General features: G+C 39.4%; 1 protein-coding gene across 4 annotated transcripts in view; it reads left to right on the top strand.

The window, feature by feature from the left end:
* Positions 1-18,635, top strand: part of RNF141 (ring finger protein 141) — a 56,075-nt gene that overhangs the window by 9,107 nt on the left and 28,333 nt on the right. For all 4 annotated transcript variants that reach the window (XR_009532961.1, XR_009532960.1, XM_060103468.1 and 1 more), the window contains exons 2-3: positions 8,586-8,779; positions 11,874-11,982. Coding sequence is in view for 2 of the 4 variants with exons in the window: in XM_060103468.1 (XP_059959451.1) it covers positions 8,637-8,779; positions 11,874-11,982 (252 nt within the window). In the remaining 2 variants the exon portion in view is untranslated. The remainder of the gene's footprint in view (positions 1-8,585; positions 8,780-11,873; positions 11,983-18,635) is intronic.

The raw sequence follows: 18,635 nt of genomic DNA, 5'->3' as shown, positions 1-18,635 counted from the left end.
GACCCTCCAAACCCACAGGTAGGTCTAGCCCAGGCTCCTATGAAGTCACTTCTTTGTGCTGGGTCCCAGTACACATGAAATCTTGCGTGCGCCCTCAAGAGTGGAGTCTCTGTTTCCCTCAGTCCTGTGGAGCTCCTGCACTCAAGGCCCACTGGCCTTCTAAGCCAAATGCTCTGGGGGCTCCAATTCTAGACCCTCAGGCTGGGGAGCCCGACATGGGTCCCAGAACTCTCACTCCTGTGGGAGAATCTCTGTAATACAATTATTTTCCAGTTTGTGGGTCACCCATCCGACTGGTATGGGATTTGATTATATTGCAAAAGTGCCCCTCCTACCATCTAGTTGTGGCTTTTCTTTGTCTTTGGATGTAAAATATCTTTTTTTGTAGGTTCCAGTCTTTTTTGTCCATGGTTGTTCAGCAGTTAGTTGTGATTTGGGTGTTTTCATGTGAGGAGGTGAGCTCAAGTCCTTCTACTCTGCCATCTTGTCGGGAATCGAGAGGTTACTTTTGGTTTGGATGCTTGCTGCCTCTTTCCTCAGTGTGTGTTGGCTGTTATTCTTTTGATATGAGGTGTGTAGGTGCAGCAGGCCATGCACACACCTGATACAGCAGGGACAGCAATTGGCTCTTCCTCCCGTGTATCCCAGTGGCAACCATAGTCCACACAATCCCTGGACAGCAGGGGCAGTGCTTGACACCTGCTCGCTGCCTATGCACACTCCCCAGATGGTGGGGGCAGCAATTGCCGCCTGCTCGCAGGTTTCCCAACAGTAGCGGTGGCCCACGCCCCACCCCGGGACAGTGGGGGCAACACTTGGCGCCCATTCATGGGTCTTGCAGTGGCGGCCCTCGCACTCCCAGGACAGCAGGGGCAGCAACTGGATCCTGCTCGCAGGTCTCTTAGTGGTGGCGGCTACCTGTGCCCACCTCTGGAGCCCATCATGACAGTGGCGGTGGCCTGTGCCTGTCTCTGGAGCCCACAGTGGCAGTGGCAGCTCACACCTGCCCCCAGAGCTTGTGTAGGTGGTGTTCTGTTGCCTGAGACCATGCGTGCAGGGAAAGAAGCTCCTATAGTGGTCCCACCCCTCTCCTTGCACACCCCCCAGCAGTGGCACCTTGCCTCTTGGTTGGCCCAGGCTTCTTCTGAGCACACCCTCAGTTGCCACACTCTAGCCTCTTCAGGCTGTCTCCACACAGCCAACCCCGGTCCTCTCCCTGGGTCTGACCTCCGAAACCTGAGCTTCAGCACCCAGCCTCCGCCCACACCGGTGGACAAGCGTCTCAGCCTGGGGAGTACAAGGTGATGGTACCAACATCTGTTCAGGTCACTCTCCATTTTGCCTTCCACAATCCCGTTTCTGCACTCTGCTCAAGGCTCCAAACTCCCCTTCCATCCAGGCTGATCTCCCCGCCAGTGAGGGGACTTCCCAGGGTGCGGGAACCTTACCTCCTTCACAGCTCCCTCTCTAGGGTGTAGGTCCCATCCCAATTCTTTTCTCTTTCTCTTTTTCTTTTGTCCTTCCTGGTTACATGGAGGTTTTCTTGCCCTTTAGGAAGTCTGAGGTCTTCAGCCAGTGTTCGGTAGATGTTTTGTGCAAATCGTTCCACTTGTAGATGTGGGGTTTTTTTTCTTTTTTTTTGCGGTACGCAGGCCTCTCACTGTGTGGCCTCTCCCATTGCAGAGCACAGGCTACGGACGTGCAGGCTCAGCGGCCACAGCTCACGGGCCCAGCCGCTCCGTGGCATGTGGGATCTTCCCGGACCGGGGCACGAACTCGTGTCCCCTGCATCGACAGGCGGACTCTCAACCACTGTGCCACCAGGGAAGGCCTGTAGATGTGTTTTTGATGTATTTGTAGGAAGAGGTGAGCTCCACGTCTTACTCATCTGCCATCTTGATTCCTCTCCCTCATGTAGTTTTGATTTGCGTTTCTCTAATAATTAGTGATGCTAAGCGTTTTTTCATGTGCCTATTGGCCATTTGTATGTCTTCTTTGGAGAAGTGTCTATTTAGGTCTTCTGACCATGTTTTGATTGGGTTTTTTATTATTATTATTGAGTTGTATGAGTTGTTTGTATATTTTGGAAATTAAGCCCTTGTCAGTTGCATCATTTGCAAATATTTTCTCCTAGTCCGTAGGTTGTCTTTTTGTTTCGTTTATGGTTTCCTTTGCCTTGCAAAAGCTTATAATTTTGATTAGGTCCCATTTGTTTATTTTTACTTTTATTTCTATTGCCTTGGGAGACTGACCTAAGAAAACATTACTACAGTTTTTGTCAGAGAATGTTTTGCCTATGGTCTCTTCTAGGAGTTTTATGGTGTCATGTCTTATATTTAAGTCTTTAAGCCATCTTGAGTTTATTTTTGTATATGATGTGAGGGAGTGTTCTAACTTCATTGATTTACATGTGGCTGTCCTGCTTTCCCACCACCACTTGCTGAAGAGACTGTCTTTTCTCCATTGTATGTTGTTTCCTCTTTTTTCAAAGGTTAATTTATTGTAGGTGTGTGGATTTATTTCTAGGCTTTCTGTTCTGTTCCATTGATCCATATGTCTGTTTTTGTGCCAATACCACACTGTTTTGATTACTGTAGCTCTGTAGTATTTTCTGAGTCTGGGAGGGTTATGCCTCCATCTTTGTTCTTTCTCCTCAGAATTGCTTTGGCAATTCTGGGTCTTTTATGGTTCCATATAAATTTTAGGAATATTTGTTCTAGTTCTGTGAAAAATGTCATGGGTAATTTGATAGGGATTGCATTAAATCTGTAGATTGCTTTGGGTAGTATGGTCATTTTAACAATATTAATTCTTCCAATCCAAGAGCATAGAATATTTTTACATTTCTTTGAATCAGTTTCCTTTATCAATGCTTTATAGTTCTCAGCATATAAGTTTTTCACCTCCTTGGTTGGGTTTATTCCTAAGTATTTTTTTTGGGGGGGGGTGTGCAATTTTAAAAGGGATTTTTTTTTTTTTTACTTTCCCTTTCTGGTATTTCATTGTTAGTGTAAAGAAATGCAACAGATTTCTGTATGTTAATCTTGTATCCTGATACCTTGCTGAATTTATCTACCAGTACTAGTAGTTTTTATGTGGAGTCTTTAGGGTTTTCTATATATATTATCATGTCATCTACATATAATTACAATTTTACCTCTTAAAAGGGACCATTTTGTAACTCAGTAAACAAACAACTAAATCTCTTTAATATCTGTTTGGTGGGCATATTGATTAAACTATCATTAATATTTTACATGAAATCTTAAGACCATATATTTCAAAAGTTTAATTTTTTCTTTGTTAAGAATTGTAGGTATAATTTAAAGTTTTCAGTCTGGTTGATTAGAATATTTTATTGCATTTTTATTAAATCAATGCAGGAATGCTAGAGGGAATTTAAGTTTCACTTTGGGAGCGAAATATTAGGTTAGAGGTTGCCTTCTCCACTTCTCATTAAAGCAAAAATTTTCTCTAAAACACTAATTAGATGAACTTCTTATTTTTGCTTAAACACCTCCACCTTTTCAGTGAATGCAAGCTCACATGCTTTGCAAGACAGCCCTTAACCCTTCTGGATAATTATGGATTATAGGAAATTCTTATATTGACCTGAAATCAGCCTAATTTATACTGGCCATTCTGGTCTCTGTAATTATATAAAGTAAATATTACTTCCCCTTCCACATGAAAGCTCTTCAGGTGTTTGAACAAACCTGTCACCATGCTCCATGTTGTTACTGAACTATGATTATCTAGAATAAATTGCTTTGTTTCCTCTTCTAGATCTGTAATATCTTGTGTGCTTTCCCAAATATATTCAAATGATTAGTGCCCTTTAAAAGTGTCACTGCTTAGAGCTGATTAGAGAACTCTGGTGTGTTGGAACCATTACAGAGAACAGTGGAACTAGGCTCTTGCTCTGGACATCTGCTTCTAGCAAGAGTTTAGGATTATTTTAGCATCTTTCTTATCGCTATTTACTGTTTACTTATTTTGACTGGAACCCTCAGACCTTTTATATTTTATTTGCTTTTAAACATAACTTACCTATGTGCTTTATGTGCCTTTCAAAACATTCAGGATTTAACTTTTAGTCATATTCGATATAAAAATGTATTCGATTTCAGAAAATCAGTATCCATTTTCAGTCTTGATTCTGGTATTCTGTGGACATTATTCATTCATTCCAGTTTCAGTCATCCACAGATTGGACAGGCATGCAGTCTTGTCTTTGTGTCATAAACAAAAATGGTAAACATCCCATCTCTTGGTGCCAATCTCCCTCTCCTTCTGCCTAGGCTTTAGTCACTCTGGCTTTTTTTTTTTTTTTTTTTTTCAACCTCTAAGTCACCATACTCCTTCCTATGTTAGGCACTTTCTATAATCTCTGCCTGGAATGTCCTCCCCTTGCCATTCCTCTATCCCTCTCTTCTCTGGCTAACTCTGACCGATAGCAAATCAGATGTTTGCCCAAGGACTTCTTCCCTGTCACAAGACTAGGTCAAGTCCCCCTTTTATAGGCTTTCAGTACCCTATACTTGTTTGGCTTAGCACTTATTATTTTGAAATTATGTATTTATTGGTGTGATTGTTGTCTCTTCCCCACTGAATCAGATGCTCCATGGTGGCAAGAACCCTGTTTCTTATACTCACTATTGTATCCCCAGAACACAGCACAGTGCCAGGCATATGGTGCTTGTTGAATTTAATTTTTTAAAAGGCCATGTAACAGTGGCTCCCTAACACCAGTGTACAGCCTTTGGCTCCTGATGATGTTTTCACACATCTGGATTAGAACAAGAAAAATAAGGACCATAGTGTTACTGTATGTAGTATACGTCAGTGTGAAATTACTGCCTTCTTGGGAAGGACTTTTATTCTAGTATTATATCCTTCTATTTCCTAGGTTATAAGTTATTTTTAAAATTCTTGTTAAGTTTTAGGGATTTTTTCATTTATTTTTGGAAACTATCCTTACTTAGAATAGAAATAAATGTGCAACACCATGGTGCTTTGAGACTTTACTAGACTATGAAATCCAGAAATTACTAATGTTGAGTACTCTAGAGACCTCCTCTAAGCTAAAATCTTTGTTTCTCTTTGAATACGATTGCTATGAATCCACTTGGCTATATTTAAAGTATATAATTTTGCCTTCAGAGATGTTTTTTTAGTGGCCTGGATCTTCCTCAACAACTTCCTTTCATTTATCTCTGTAATACATATTCATCATTGCCAAGTAGGCTCAGATTCAAAACAGTAATTGTTGGGTTTTCTCTTTAGAACAGTTGTACTTTTCCTATATTTAATGTGACTAAAAGAATAAACCTCAAATATAACACATTAAATTTGAATACAAAGCAAAAATTTCATATTTATGGTTACTGAGAACTCTTATTGTAAATGATTTTATATTTTAAAGTTATATATTTTATAGTTTAGAGTTATAACTTTTCATTTTTTTGATTAAATGATAAAGCAGGTTTCCTGACAAAATTTTTACTATAAATTGTTACTATTTCACCTGATTTATATGATATGAGTGTTAATTCAGGTGAGGTAAAATGATAGTCTTTGACTTGTAAATAAAATGGAATTTCTTGTAGGAGGGGGGAGGATCAGATTCTTTTTAATTTTAATGCTTTTTTCTTTTTCTAACTGTATTTTTTTTAAAAAAACTCTAATATTAGCTTTGTGGCTTTGTTAATTTAACCTCTCTGCTTATTTCCTTAGTTATCTTGTTTCTTCATCTGTGAAATGGTTATCATGAGGATTTAAATGACTAAATTCATGAATACATATAAAGTACTTAGAAGATTGTGTTACACAGTAGAAGTGGTGAACGAATATTAGTTGATTTTACTATTACTAGTAGTGGTATTCGTATTGAATTGGGATTTCCTTATTCAGCTGTAGAATATATCAGGATACATAAATTTATCTTATTTTCTATTTTAACCATATCTCAGTGCTTAATATTTTGATAAATCATTATTTACCAAAGGAGAAAAAACTCTAGAATAAACACATCCAACTCTTCTCTAGCCACAATACATAGAATTATATCCTTCAAGACTTTAGAGTGATTATTAAATAAATGTTTTGTGATTGCATTTTAAGTCAATTCAGTAATTTATTGATCTACATTGATAGTAGGTTATTAAAGTAGTGATCCAGCCTTTTAACTAAAATATCACCTTCATATTTAGAAAACAAGTTATATAAATTCTAAATTAGAAATACCTAGAGGGGCTTCCCTGGTGGCACAGTGGTTGAGAGTCCGCCTGCCGATGCAGGGGACACGGGTTCGTGCCCCGGCCCAGGAAGATCCCATATGCCGCGGAGCGGCTGGGCCCGTGAGCCATGGCCGCTGAGCCTGCGCCATGGTTGCTGAGCATGCGCGTCCGGAGCCTGTGCTCCGCAACGGGAGAGGCCACAACAGTGAGAGGCCCACGTACGGTAAAAAAAAAAAAAAAAAAAAACCTATAGGAGGGACTTCCCTGGTGGCGCGGTGGTTAAGAATCCACCTGCCAGTTCGGGGGACATGGGTTCAAGCCCTCGCCCGGGAAGATCCCACATGCCCTGGAGCACCTAAGCCCATGTGCCACAGCTCTTGAACCTGTGCTTTAGAGCCCATGAGCCACAACTACTGACCTGTGTGCCACAACTGCTGAAGCCCGCGTGCCTAGAGCCTGTGCTCCTCAACAAGAGAAGCCACCGCAATGAGAAACCCATGCACTGCAACGAAGAGTAGCCCCCGCTCACCACAACTAGAGAAAGCTCTCATGCTGCAACAAAGACTCAATGCAGCGAAAATTAATTAATTAATTAATTAATTAAAAAATAAATACCTAGAGGAGTTAAAAAGCAAAAGCACTTTTTTTCTAAGCAGAAAATGTAACACAGTTGAATTAGCTAAAAAGTCTTTAATTTACATATATTTTACAATTAAAATTAAATTGTACATTTATAAATAAAGTAATTCTACAATAAATTTTTTAGCTTATCTATTTATATCACGATTATACATCACAGTATATCATAGCGTTAAAGAATATAAGCACTAGAATCTAAAAAACATGAGTTCAAATTTCACTTCAACCATTTACCAACTTTTTCATATAAATTTATTATTTATTTTTGGCTGTGTTGGGTCTTCATTGCTGTGCGCGGGCTTTCCTTCTAGTTGCGGCAAGAGGGGGCTACTCTTTGTTGTGGTGCACAGGCTTCTCATTGCGGTGGCTTCTCTTGTTGCGGAGCACAGGTTCTAGGTGCATGGACTTCAGTAGTTGTGGCACACAGGTCTCAGTAGTTGTGGCTCGCAGGTTCTAGAGCACAGGCTCAGTAGTTGTGGCACACAGGCTTAGTTGCTCCGCGGCATGTGGGATCTTCCCAGACCAGGGCTCCCTGCATTGGCAAGCGGATTCTTAACCACTGCGCCACCAGAGAAGTGCTACCAACTGTTTAACTTTTTTGGGGGGGGCTGCGTTGGGTCTTTGTTGCTGCTCATGGGCTTTCTCTAGTTGTGGCGAGCAGAGGTTACTCTTCGTTGTGGTGCGCAGGCTTCTCATCCAGTGGCTTCTTTTGTTGCACAGTATGGGCTCTAGGCGTGCAGACTTCAGTAGTTGCAGCCCCTGGCCTCTAGAGTGTGTAAGCTTCAGTAGTTGCAGTGCATGGACTCAGTAGTTGTGGCGTGCAGGCTCAATAGTTGTGGCGTACAGGCTTAGTTGCTCCTTGGCATGTGGGATCTTCCTGGACCAGGGATCGAACCCGTGTCCCCTGCATTGGCAGGCAGATTCTTAACCACTGCACCACCAGGGAAGTCCCCAGCTGTTTAACTTTAGATAAGTCACTCAACTCCATTTCCTTATCTGTCAACTAGGAATACAATAATGCCTACCTCTTAGGGTTATTGGAAGAAATAAATGAGATAATATATGAAAGCCCTTAGTTTGGAGCCTGACATGGTAAGCAGTCAGGAAATGTTCTTAGGAAAATTATATGAGGTAAACAAACTTCCTGTTAAATACAAGCACTTAAATGCCTCTGTGTGTGTGTGTAATGGTTTTTAACTTGGCAAAATTATAGGAATTCACCCTCCCAATAAGATAAATGAATCCTGTTTTCTCATTTACCTGTATGATCTTTAAAAAATAGAACTGTAAATCTTTACTTTAAAATATAGTTGTTTAAGGGCCTCCCTGGTGGCGCAAGTGGTTGAGAGTCCGCCTGCCGATGCAGGGGATACGGGTTCGTGCCCCGGTCTGGGAGGATCCCATATGCCGCGGAGCGGCTGGGCCCGTGAGCCATGGCCGCTGAGCCTGTGCGTCCGGAGCCTGCGCGTCCGGAGCCTGTGCTCCGCAACGGGGGAGGCCACAACAGTGAGAGGCCCGCATACCGCAAAAAAAAAAAAAAAAAAAAAAAAAATATATAGTTGTTTAAATAAATTCCACCTTAGGCTCATGTAAGTCTGTTGAGATCTCACTTAAAAGTATTCCTGTTTTTCTTTATTTTCTTGAAGGGATGGGTATGTTGCCATTTTTATATTACATGTAAAAGTAACTTTTGTGTATATTTGACAGAAACGATGTGAAGCAACACTCTTTTTGGATTTCATAAGACATCATTTCATCATGGGACAGCAAATTTCGGATCAGACACAGCTGGTTCTTAACAAGTTACCAGAAAAAGTAGCAAAACATGTCACATTGGTTCGAGAAAGTGGCTCCTTAACTTATGAAGAATTTCTTGGAAGAGTAGCAGAACTTAATGATGTGTAAGACTTGCTCTTTTTCATTTTATTTTCTCCCCCTGACATATTGTCCCAGTGTTGTGACTGTCTGAGAGATAACCACATGTATTGGTTGGTAAGAGAATGTTTTCAGCAGCAGTTAGCAAATATTTATTGAGTACTTTTTTTTTTACAACTTTATTGGAGTATAATTGCTTCACAACAGTGTGTTAGTTTCTACTTTATAAAAAAGTGAATCAGTTATACATATACATCTGTTCCCATATCCCTTCCCTCTTGAGTTTCCCTCCCTCCCACTCTCCCTATCCCACCCCTCCAGGCGGTCACAAAGCAACGATTTGAGTACTATAAGACTTTCTATGTAGCTATCTAAAATATGTTATAGGACTAAAAGAACAGAAGGAACTTAAAACTGAATTTTGAACACAGGCGTGTAAATTGACCCTTGTTTGAAAGCACTAAAGGAGGTGCATATCAGAAGAGAATATACCAGTTAGTCATCTAGAGAAAGGTGCCTAGGATAGTCAGAGGGCACTTCAGGTTTCTGAATATCAACCAATTCATCTAGTTAATAAATAAATCTTCTGTGTTTGTTCATTGAACCATTATTTTGCCAGAGAAATATATATATGGTAAGAGTTCATTTGTCATCACTGAAGAATAAGGTATTTTGTTTATAAATATTTTCTAATTAGCTATCATGTTTACACCTCTACTTAACTCTTGAATAGATTTCTAAGATGGAGTATAAACTTCTCTGCCTCCTTAGCACATCCAATAGAACAGCCTTCTCTTTGTGAATTATTCTTTATTAAATCAATTTTTATACTGTCTGTATAGAAGCTATTAAAATATACCGAGCTCTGTCCCTGAATGACCCCAGATTGTTATACTTTTAAAATATTCCATTTTTGTTTGTGTGTTCTCCCTTAGTGACAGGAGAGCAGATGTCGCTTCTTTCTATTAAGTCTTCCTCTAGCAGCACCCATATCCGCTCTCTTTGTATATGTATCTTCTGTCTCCCTGGGGGTATAGTTATAACTTATTGTTATTGCCTTTTAAATGAGATCTTAAAGGTTCTTTCTTTAGTCTATTCAACTTAGCTAACGTTCACTGAGCACATAGTATGTGCAAGGCACTCTGCTGACAGTCAGACATTTTAACTGAGGCCTGAAGTGATTACCCAAGTATCAATGGCAGATCCAGCTTTCCCCAAGTCTGAAGATCTTTCCACTATCCCATATTACCTCTCCTTAAACCCCAAAAAGGCTAAACAAAATCACCAAGCAGTTTGGAACCACTTAGTATATATACATTTATATCATAGTCACTATTAATAGTTTAGGGTAAAATACATGAATGTACTGCTTAAGCTTTGCAATAACTATATTGGATAAGAGACATATTATACTTGGCCATTTAGAACACATTAGATAAAGAGAAGGAAATGCAGTCTTTTTATGGACATGGCTGGAGGGTCCTATTATTAGCCAGTCATGAAGAATAAAGCATTCTTAACTCTTAAAAGTTATCTTAGAAGATCATTTCTTTTAAGAACACTGGATTTCACTCATTAAAAACAGACAAACCAAAAAAAAAGCCCTGTATGGATATATGGATGGATCCTGTGTAGATATATATATATATAAATGCATAGAAAATGAACTGGAAGGATATACACAGCTCTCTGGGGAGGTGATGGAAAAGGGGAGCAGAGAAGGGAGATTTTACATTTTACTGTGTATATTTGTGTATTGTCTGATCTTTTATAATAAAAATGTACTCATGGGTTTTTAAAACTCTAGCATTTTACTTTGTTCTTTTTTTTTTAAAGATCATCCAAATGGTAACATTTGAGGCATTGCTTCTGAGACTATATTCTTAAGGAATAAAATTCGATTGAGAATTTAATAGTATCATAAGAGTGGAATTTTTATGTTTATTGTGTCAATTTTTTTGAAGAGTAATCAATGACATTTGCCATCCCTTTAGAGTCTTAGAACTTATATACAAAAAAACCTAGTCTATTATATGAAATTTTGTTTTTTGGCCTAAAGATACTGGATAAAATGTGTCCTATGAAAACATCCTCAAGCTAAGCTTACTGTGTAATATAGAGGTGATGGTAAAAGAGTATCTCCCTTTTATTTATTAGCTCAGAATGTTTCTGACTGGATTTGCTTCTTAAAACCAATTCCCCTGGGTCAGAGTTGGGATTTCACAAGTTCAGTGCTGTCTGAGAACTATAAAGTTAAACCTACGCAAAAGACGCATGGCTTGATAGCTAGAAAACAGAACTGGGAACTGGCAGTACTACTTTCACTGGCAGACTTTGTTACCTAGGGCTAGTTACTTAATTTTCAATGGCCTCAATTTATTTAGCTGTAAGTTTCTTAGTTCTGAGTGTGATATCCCCACTGGTGCTCAGAGAGAAATGTGAGTAATGATAAAAGGGAGCTGCAATACTTATGTCTTTGAACTGATTTAAATTGGCATTGATGCATGATATTGAGTTATCCTAAAAAGTGTTATATTTTTATGTTAGTATCCTGTTGCTTTCTAAATCAGAATTACTCTGCTAGGGGAGGACAGTAAAGTTACATAAGCGTCTCAAAATCATTTGCTTCATCCAGTTTCAAATTATCTGTAAAAATTGTCTTCAAAGAGGTATATAAGTGTTGTTGCTTAAGGAAGGACTCAACCAAGATCAAGATTTTTTCACACTTTATATACATCTGAGGCACTAGTCAAAATATGGATAAATGAAACCAGCTAAATTTTTTCTTTTAAGTACCTGATTCCTTGCACATGTTTTTCCTAGCTGTCTTTGTTAGAAATTTAAAGACCATTGAGATATAGATATGAAAAAAATAGATTTATAAATATCATTCCACTATGCTTTCCACCTTGAAAATTAAATTGTATGTTTATAGTCAAAACATTCTCTATCCCTATATTTTAAAAATCTAATTATTACAATCACCATTATTGTTATTTGTCTTTCTGTGTTTTCTTCACATTTCCTCCTCTGTCTTAAACTTTCTTGAATCTGGTTTCGTAGCTCCATTATTTTACATGACTTTTCATAAAATTAATGAATGTGTTTACCTCTTTTCAGAACTGCTAAAGTGGCTTCTGGCCAGGAAAAACATCTTCTCTTTGAGGTACAACCTGGGTCTGATTCCTCTGCCTTTTGGAAAGTGGTTGTACGAGTAGTCTGTACCAAGGTGAGAGTGATAGAGATTTCCAACTCTGAGCTTAAACTATTTTGGTGGTTAGAACCACATTTAATAGTATAATATAATATAGTGGAAATAAATGTTTATAATTCGGTTGTTATCAACATTTATTTGTAAAACCATATAAAACAGTTTTGATACTATTTTTGCCTTCCAGGTTAACTGTTTGAATTTCGTTGGTTGTATAATTGCCATATAGCAGAGATTTATTTTTTGATTTAATTTATTTATTTTTGGCTGTGTTGGGTCTTCGTTGCTGCATGCAGGCTTTCTCTAGGTGCGGCAAGCAGGGGCCACTCTTTGTTGCAGTGCAAGGGCTGCTAACTGCGGTGGCCTCTCCTGTTGTGGAGCACCGGCTCTAGGTGCTCGGGCTTCAGCAGTTGCAGCATGTGGGCTCAGTAGTTGTGTCACACAGGCTTAGTTACTTCACGGCATGTGGGATCTTCCCGGACCAGGTATTGAACCCGTGTCCCCTGCATTGGCAGGCGGATTCTTAACCATTGCGCCACCAGGGAAGCCCCAGCAGAGGTTTTTAATAATCAAGGAAAGTGGTAGTAAACGCTCATCCTTATCTTGTACCTCTCTTTTTGGATTTTAACTGACTGTGGAATCCTAAAGTAACACCCTACTTAGCTCTAAGATGACTTCTTAAAAATTGAGTGTCTCTTAGTTCATCTTTAAATTTTAGATAATAGAGTATATCAACTGTGCTAAAAAATATGATGGCAGCTGTCATAGAGTATTAGGAAGCCTCATCCACTAATGGGTAGATTAGAATATGTGGTTCTTAACCTTTTTGAGGCCATAGAACTTTTGGTGAAATTGAAGGCATGAATTTTATTAAGCTTCCTCCTATCCCAACCCCTGCTCTAAAACACAATAAAATCATCCACGTGCATATAAACAATAAGTTGGGCATTCATGAATGCCTTTATTTCAACTCCTGATCAATCCATGAAGAACTCCTGGGTAAGGAGATTTTTTTCTTTTGTATCATGGACCCTGGATGTTACCCAAATAATATGCCACATTTCCCCAGTGGGTTGATTGCCACTACTATGCTATAAGTGGAGTAGGATTGATTGTGTTTAGTTGATCGAATTTGAAGGTCTAATTATTTAAGTAATAAAAGAACTTTAAAAAGGATTAGAGGAACAAAGACAGAGAGATCTTAATTCCAGATTTGGCTAAGTGCCTGAAGTTGAATGGCACCTGTTAAAGTTTACAGTTGATTTAGAGAAAATATATAGTATAGTTTAATACCACTCAGCTGGGTCTATCAACACTGAACATTTGCTTATTGATTTTTTTTAAGTCCAAATGTTAAAAAGCACTTAATAGCTGCCAGAGAACCATCATTCAAAAATTTTTTGCATTATTCATCACAGAGGTAGTTAATGTGATACTAGTGTGGTGTGGGTAGCAGTGTAACTTTATATAGTGTATAATATGTCACAAATCATAGTAACAGAATACACACTGAAATACAGCTTGATCCAAGATCACATTTTGTTATTTATACTTAGATTACTGGGCTCAAAAACTGTATACCAGGGCTTCCCTAGTGGCACAGTGGTTAAGAACCCACCTGCCAGTGCAGGGGACATGGGTTCGAGCCCTGGTCCGGGAAGATCCCACATGCCGCTGAGCAAGTAAGCCGGTGCACCACAACTACTGAGCCTGTGCTCTACAGCCCATACACCACAACTACTGAAGCCCACACGCCTAGAGCCCGTGCTCCACAATAAGAGAAGCCACCACAAGGAGAAGCCCACGCACCACAACAAAGAGTAGCCCCTGCTCACCACAACTAGAGAAAGCCCGCACGCAGCAACGAAGACCCAACACAGCCAAAAATAAAAAACAAATAAATAAATAAATTTATTATTTTTTAAACGGTATACCAGGGCTTCCCTGGTGGCGCAGTGGTTGGGGGTCCGGCTGCCAATGTGGGGGACGTGGGTTCGTGCCCTGGTCCGGGGGGATCCCGCGTGCCACGGAGCGGCTGGGCCCGTGAGCCATGGCTGCTGAGCCTGCGCGTCCGGAGCCTGTGCTCCGCAACGGGAGAGGCCGCAGCAGTGAGAGGCCCGCATACCGCAAAAAAAAAAAAAAAAAAAAAAAAAAAAAAAACTGTATACCAAACACATATTTTTCCATTTTCTGTTTGTTTTGGGGTTTATATTATATTTATATTAAGTTCATTAGCGGTTTTTTACAGTGTTATAAATATGCATACTCGCAAAAGAACTTTGGGAATCTGCAACTTTTGAATTTGCAAAGGAATAAGGTAAGAAGAAATGAAGAACTGTGCTTAAAACATGTAAAACCATTCAAATAGACTAAGTAAATCCCATACGGTACTCCCATCATCTTCGAGTTTACACTGCACATAATCTTTCAGGACTATTTGAAAGTCAACTTCAGAGGACACATGGGTGAATTTATAAGAACTGTAGTGACAAAGGTCATTTCTGAGAACTGTGCATTCTTTCTCCTTTTCTTGCTCTCTCTTCCACAGTAACCATCCAGCTGATCTTTTCAGTTTTACCTCTACTAAGTTTCACTTGAGTTTATTTGTGACACAAAGTTCACACTCTCAAGGAGACTGTAACTAATGCTCAGGCCCCTCTTTCTTCTCATCCAGATTACTTTAGATTCTGTGATTAATCTCCACGCCTTCAGACTCTTCTCCTAATTCCAATTTATTTATTTATTATTATTTTTAATAGATCTTTATTGGAGTATAATTGCTTCACAATACTGTTAGTTTCTGTTGCACAACAAAGCGAATCAGCCATATGCATACACATGTCCCCGTATCCCCTTCCTCTTGAGCCTCCTTCCCATCCTCCCTATCCCACCCCTGTAGGTCATCTCAAAGCACCAAGCCGATCTCCCTGTGCTATGCTGCTGCTTCCCACCAGCCAACTAGTTTACATTCAGTAGTGTATATATGTTGATGCTACTCTCTCTTCGCCCCACCTTCGCCCTCCCACCCCATTTCCTCAAGTCCATTTTCTGTGTCTGTCTCTTTATTCCTGCCCTGCAACTAGGTTCATCAGTACCTTTTTTTTTTAGATTCCATATATATGCATAGCATATGGTATTTGTTTTTCTCTTTCTGACTTACTTCATTCTGTATGACAGACTCTAGGTCCATCCACCTCACTACAAATAACTCAATTTTGTTTCTTTTTATGGCTGAATAATATTCCATTGTATATATGTGCCACATCTTCTTTATCCATTCATCTATCAATGGACATTTAGGTTGATTCCATGTCCTGGCTATTGTAAATAGAGCTGCAATGAACATTATGGTACATGTCTTTTTTTTTTTTTTTTTTTTGCGGTGCGCGGGCCTCTCACTGTTGTGGCCTCTCCCGTTGTGGAGCACAGGCTCCGGACGTGCAGGCTCAGCAGCCATGGCTCACGGGCCCAGCCACTCCGCAGCATGTGGGATCTTCCCGGACCGGGGCACGAACCCGCGTCCCCTACGTTGGCAGGTGGACTCTCAACCACTGCGCCACCAGGGAAGCCCCATGTCTCTTTTTGAATTATGGTTTTCTCAGGGTATATGCTCAGTAGTGGGATTGCTGGGTCACATGGTAGTTCTATTTTTAGTTTTTTAAGGAACCTCCATACTGTTTTCCATAGTGGTTGTATCAATTTACATTCCCACCAACAGTGCAGGAAGGTTCCCTTTTCACCACACCCTTTTCAGCATTTATTGTTTCTAGATTTTTTGATAATGGCCGTTCTGACCAGCGTGAGGTGATACATCATTGTAGTTTTGATTTGCATTTCTCTAATAATTAGTGATGTTGAGCATCCTTTCATGTGCCTCTTGGCTATCTGTATGTCTGCCTTGGTGAAATGTCTAATTAGGTCTTCTGCCCATTTTTTAACTGGATTGTTTGTTTTTTTGATATTGAGCTCCATGAGCTGTTTGTATATTTTGGAGATTAATCCTTTGTCTGTTGTTTCATTGGCAAATATTTTCTCACATTCTGAGTGTTGTCTTTTTGTCTTGTTTATGGTTTCCTTTGCTGTGCAAAAGCTTTAAGGTTAATTAAGTCCCATTTGTTTATTTTTGTTTTTATTTCCATTACTCTAGGAGGTGGGTCAAAAAAGATCTTGCTGTGGCTTATGTCAAAGAATGTTTTTCCTATGTTTTCCTCTAAGAGGTTTATAGTGTCTGGTCTTAAATTTAAGTCTTTAATCCATTTGGAGTTTATTTTTGTGTATGGTGTTAGGTAGTGTTCTAATTTCATTCTTTTACATGTAGCTGTCCAGTTTTCCCAGCACCACTTACTGAAGAGGCTGTCTTTTCTCCACTGTATGTTCATGCCTCCTTGTCGTAAATTAGGTGCCCATATGTGCATGGGTTTATCTCTGGGCATTCTATCTTGTACCATTGATCTATATTTCTGTTTTTGTGCCACTACCATACTGTCTTGATTACTATAGCTTTGTGGTATAGTTTGAAATCTGGAAGCCTGATTCCTCCAACTCCGTTTTTCTTTCTCAGGATTGCTTTGGCTATTTGGGGTCTTTTGTGTTTCCATTCAAATTGTAAAAATTTTTGTTCTAATTCTGTGAAGAATGCCATTGGTAGTTTGTTAGGGATTGCATTGAATCTGTAGATTGCTTTGGGTAGTATAGCCATTTTCACAATATTGATTCTTCCAATCCAAGAACATGGTGTATTCCTCCATCTGTTTATGTCATCTTTGATTTCTTTCATCAGTGTTTTATAGTTTTCTGAGTACAAGTCTTTCACCTCCTTAGGCAGCTTTGTTCCTAGGTATTTTATTTTTGTTGCAATGGTAAATGGGAGTGTTTCCTTAATTTCTCTTTCTGATTTTTCATTGTCGGTGTATAAGAATGCCAGAGATTTCTATGCATTAATTTTGTATCCTGCAACCTTAGCAAATTCATTGATTAATTCTAGTAGTTTTCTGGTGGCATCTTTAGGATTTTCTATGTATAGTGTCATGTCATCTGCAAACAGTGACAGTTTTACTTCTTCTTTGGCAATTTGTATTCCTTTTATTTCTTTTTCTTCTCTGATTGCTGTGGCTAGGACTTCCAAAACAATGTTGAATAGTACCAGTGAGAGTGGGCAACCTTGTCTTGTTCCTGATCTTAGGGGAAATGGTTTCAGTTTTTCACTATTGGGAATGATGTTGGCTGCAGGTTTGTCATATATGGCCTTTATTATGTTGAGGTAAGTTCCCTCTATGCGCATTTTCTGGAGAGTTTTTATCATAAATCTGTGTTGAATTTTGTTGAAAGCTTTTCCTGCACGTATTGAGATTATCATATGGTTTTTATTACTTAATTTGTTAATGTGGTGTATTACATTGATTGATTTGCATATATTGAAGAATCCTTGCATCCCTGGGATAAATCCCACTTGATCTTGGTGTAGGATCCTTTTAATGTGTTGTTGGATTCTGTTTGCTAGTATTTTGTTGAGGATTTTTGCATCTATGTTCATCAGTGATATTGGCCTGTAGTTTTCTCTTTTTGTGACATCTTTGTCTAGTTTTGGTATTAGGGTGATGGTGGCCTCGTAGAATGAGCTTGGGAGTGTTCCTCCCTCTGCTATATTTTGGAAGAGTTTGAGAAGGATAGGTGTTAGCTCTTCCCTAAGTGTCTGATAGAATTCACCTGTGAATCCCTCTGGTCCTGGGCTTTTGTTTATTGGAAGATTTTTTTTTTTTTTGCGGTATGTGGGCCTCTCACTGCCGTGGCCTCGCCTGTTGCGGAGCACAGGCTCCGGACACAAAGGCTCAGCGGCCATGGCTCACGGGCCCAGCTGCTCCGTGGCATGTGGGATCTACCCGGACCGGGGCACGAACCCCTGTCCCCTGCATCGGCAGGCAGACTCTCAACCACTGTGCCACCAGGGAAGCCCTATTGGAAGATTTTTAATCACAGTTTCAATTTCAGTGCTTGTGATTGGTCTGTTTATATTTTCTATTTCTTCCTGCTTCAGTCTTGGAAAATTGTACCTTTCCAAGAATTTGTCCATTTCTTCATGGTTGTCCATTTTATTGGCACATAGTCGTTCGTAGTAGTCTCTTATAGTCCTTTGTATTTCTGCAGTGTCAGTTGTAATTTCTCCTTTTTCATTTCTAATTTTATTGATTTGTGTCCTCTCCCTTTTCTTCTTGATGAGTCTGGCTAAGGGCTTATCAGTTTTGTTTATCTTCTCAAAGAACCAGCTTTTACTTTTATTGATCTTTGCTATTGTTTTCTTCATTTTAATTTCATTTATTTCTGCTCTGATATTTATTATTTCTTTCCTTCTACTGACTTTGGGTTTTCTTTGTTCTTCTTTCTCTAGTTGTTTTAAGTGTAGGGTTAGATTGTTTATTTGAGATTTTTCTTGTTTCTTGAGGTGAGATTGAATTGCTATAAACTTAGCAATTTCTTAGAACTGCTTTTGCTTCATCCCATAGATTTTGGGGCGTCGTGTTTTCATTGTCATTTGTTTCTATGTATTTTTTAATTTCTTCTTGGATTTCTTCAGTGATCTCTTGGTTATTTAGTATCTCACTGTTTAGCCTCCATGTATTTGTGTGGTTTTTTTTTGTTTTTTTTTTTTTTTTGCGTTACGCGGGCTTCTCACT

This window comes from Mesoplodon densirostris, chromosome 7 (genome assembly GCF_025265405.1).
Source record: "Mesoplodon densirostris isolate mMesDen1 chromosome 7, mMesDen1 primary haplotype, whole genome shotgun sequence".
NCBI lineage: Eukaryota > Metazoa > Chordata > Mammalia > Artiodactyla > Ziphiidae > Mesoplodon > Mesoplodon densirostris.
This window is presented reverse-complemented; position numbering and strand designations above follow the sequence as displayed.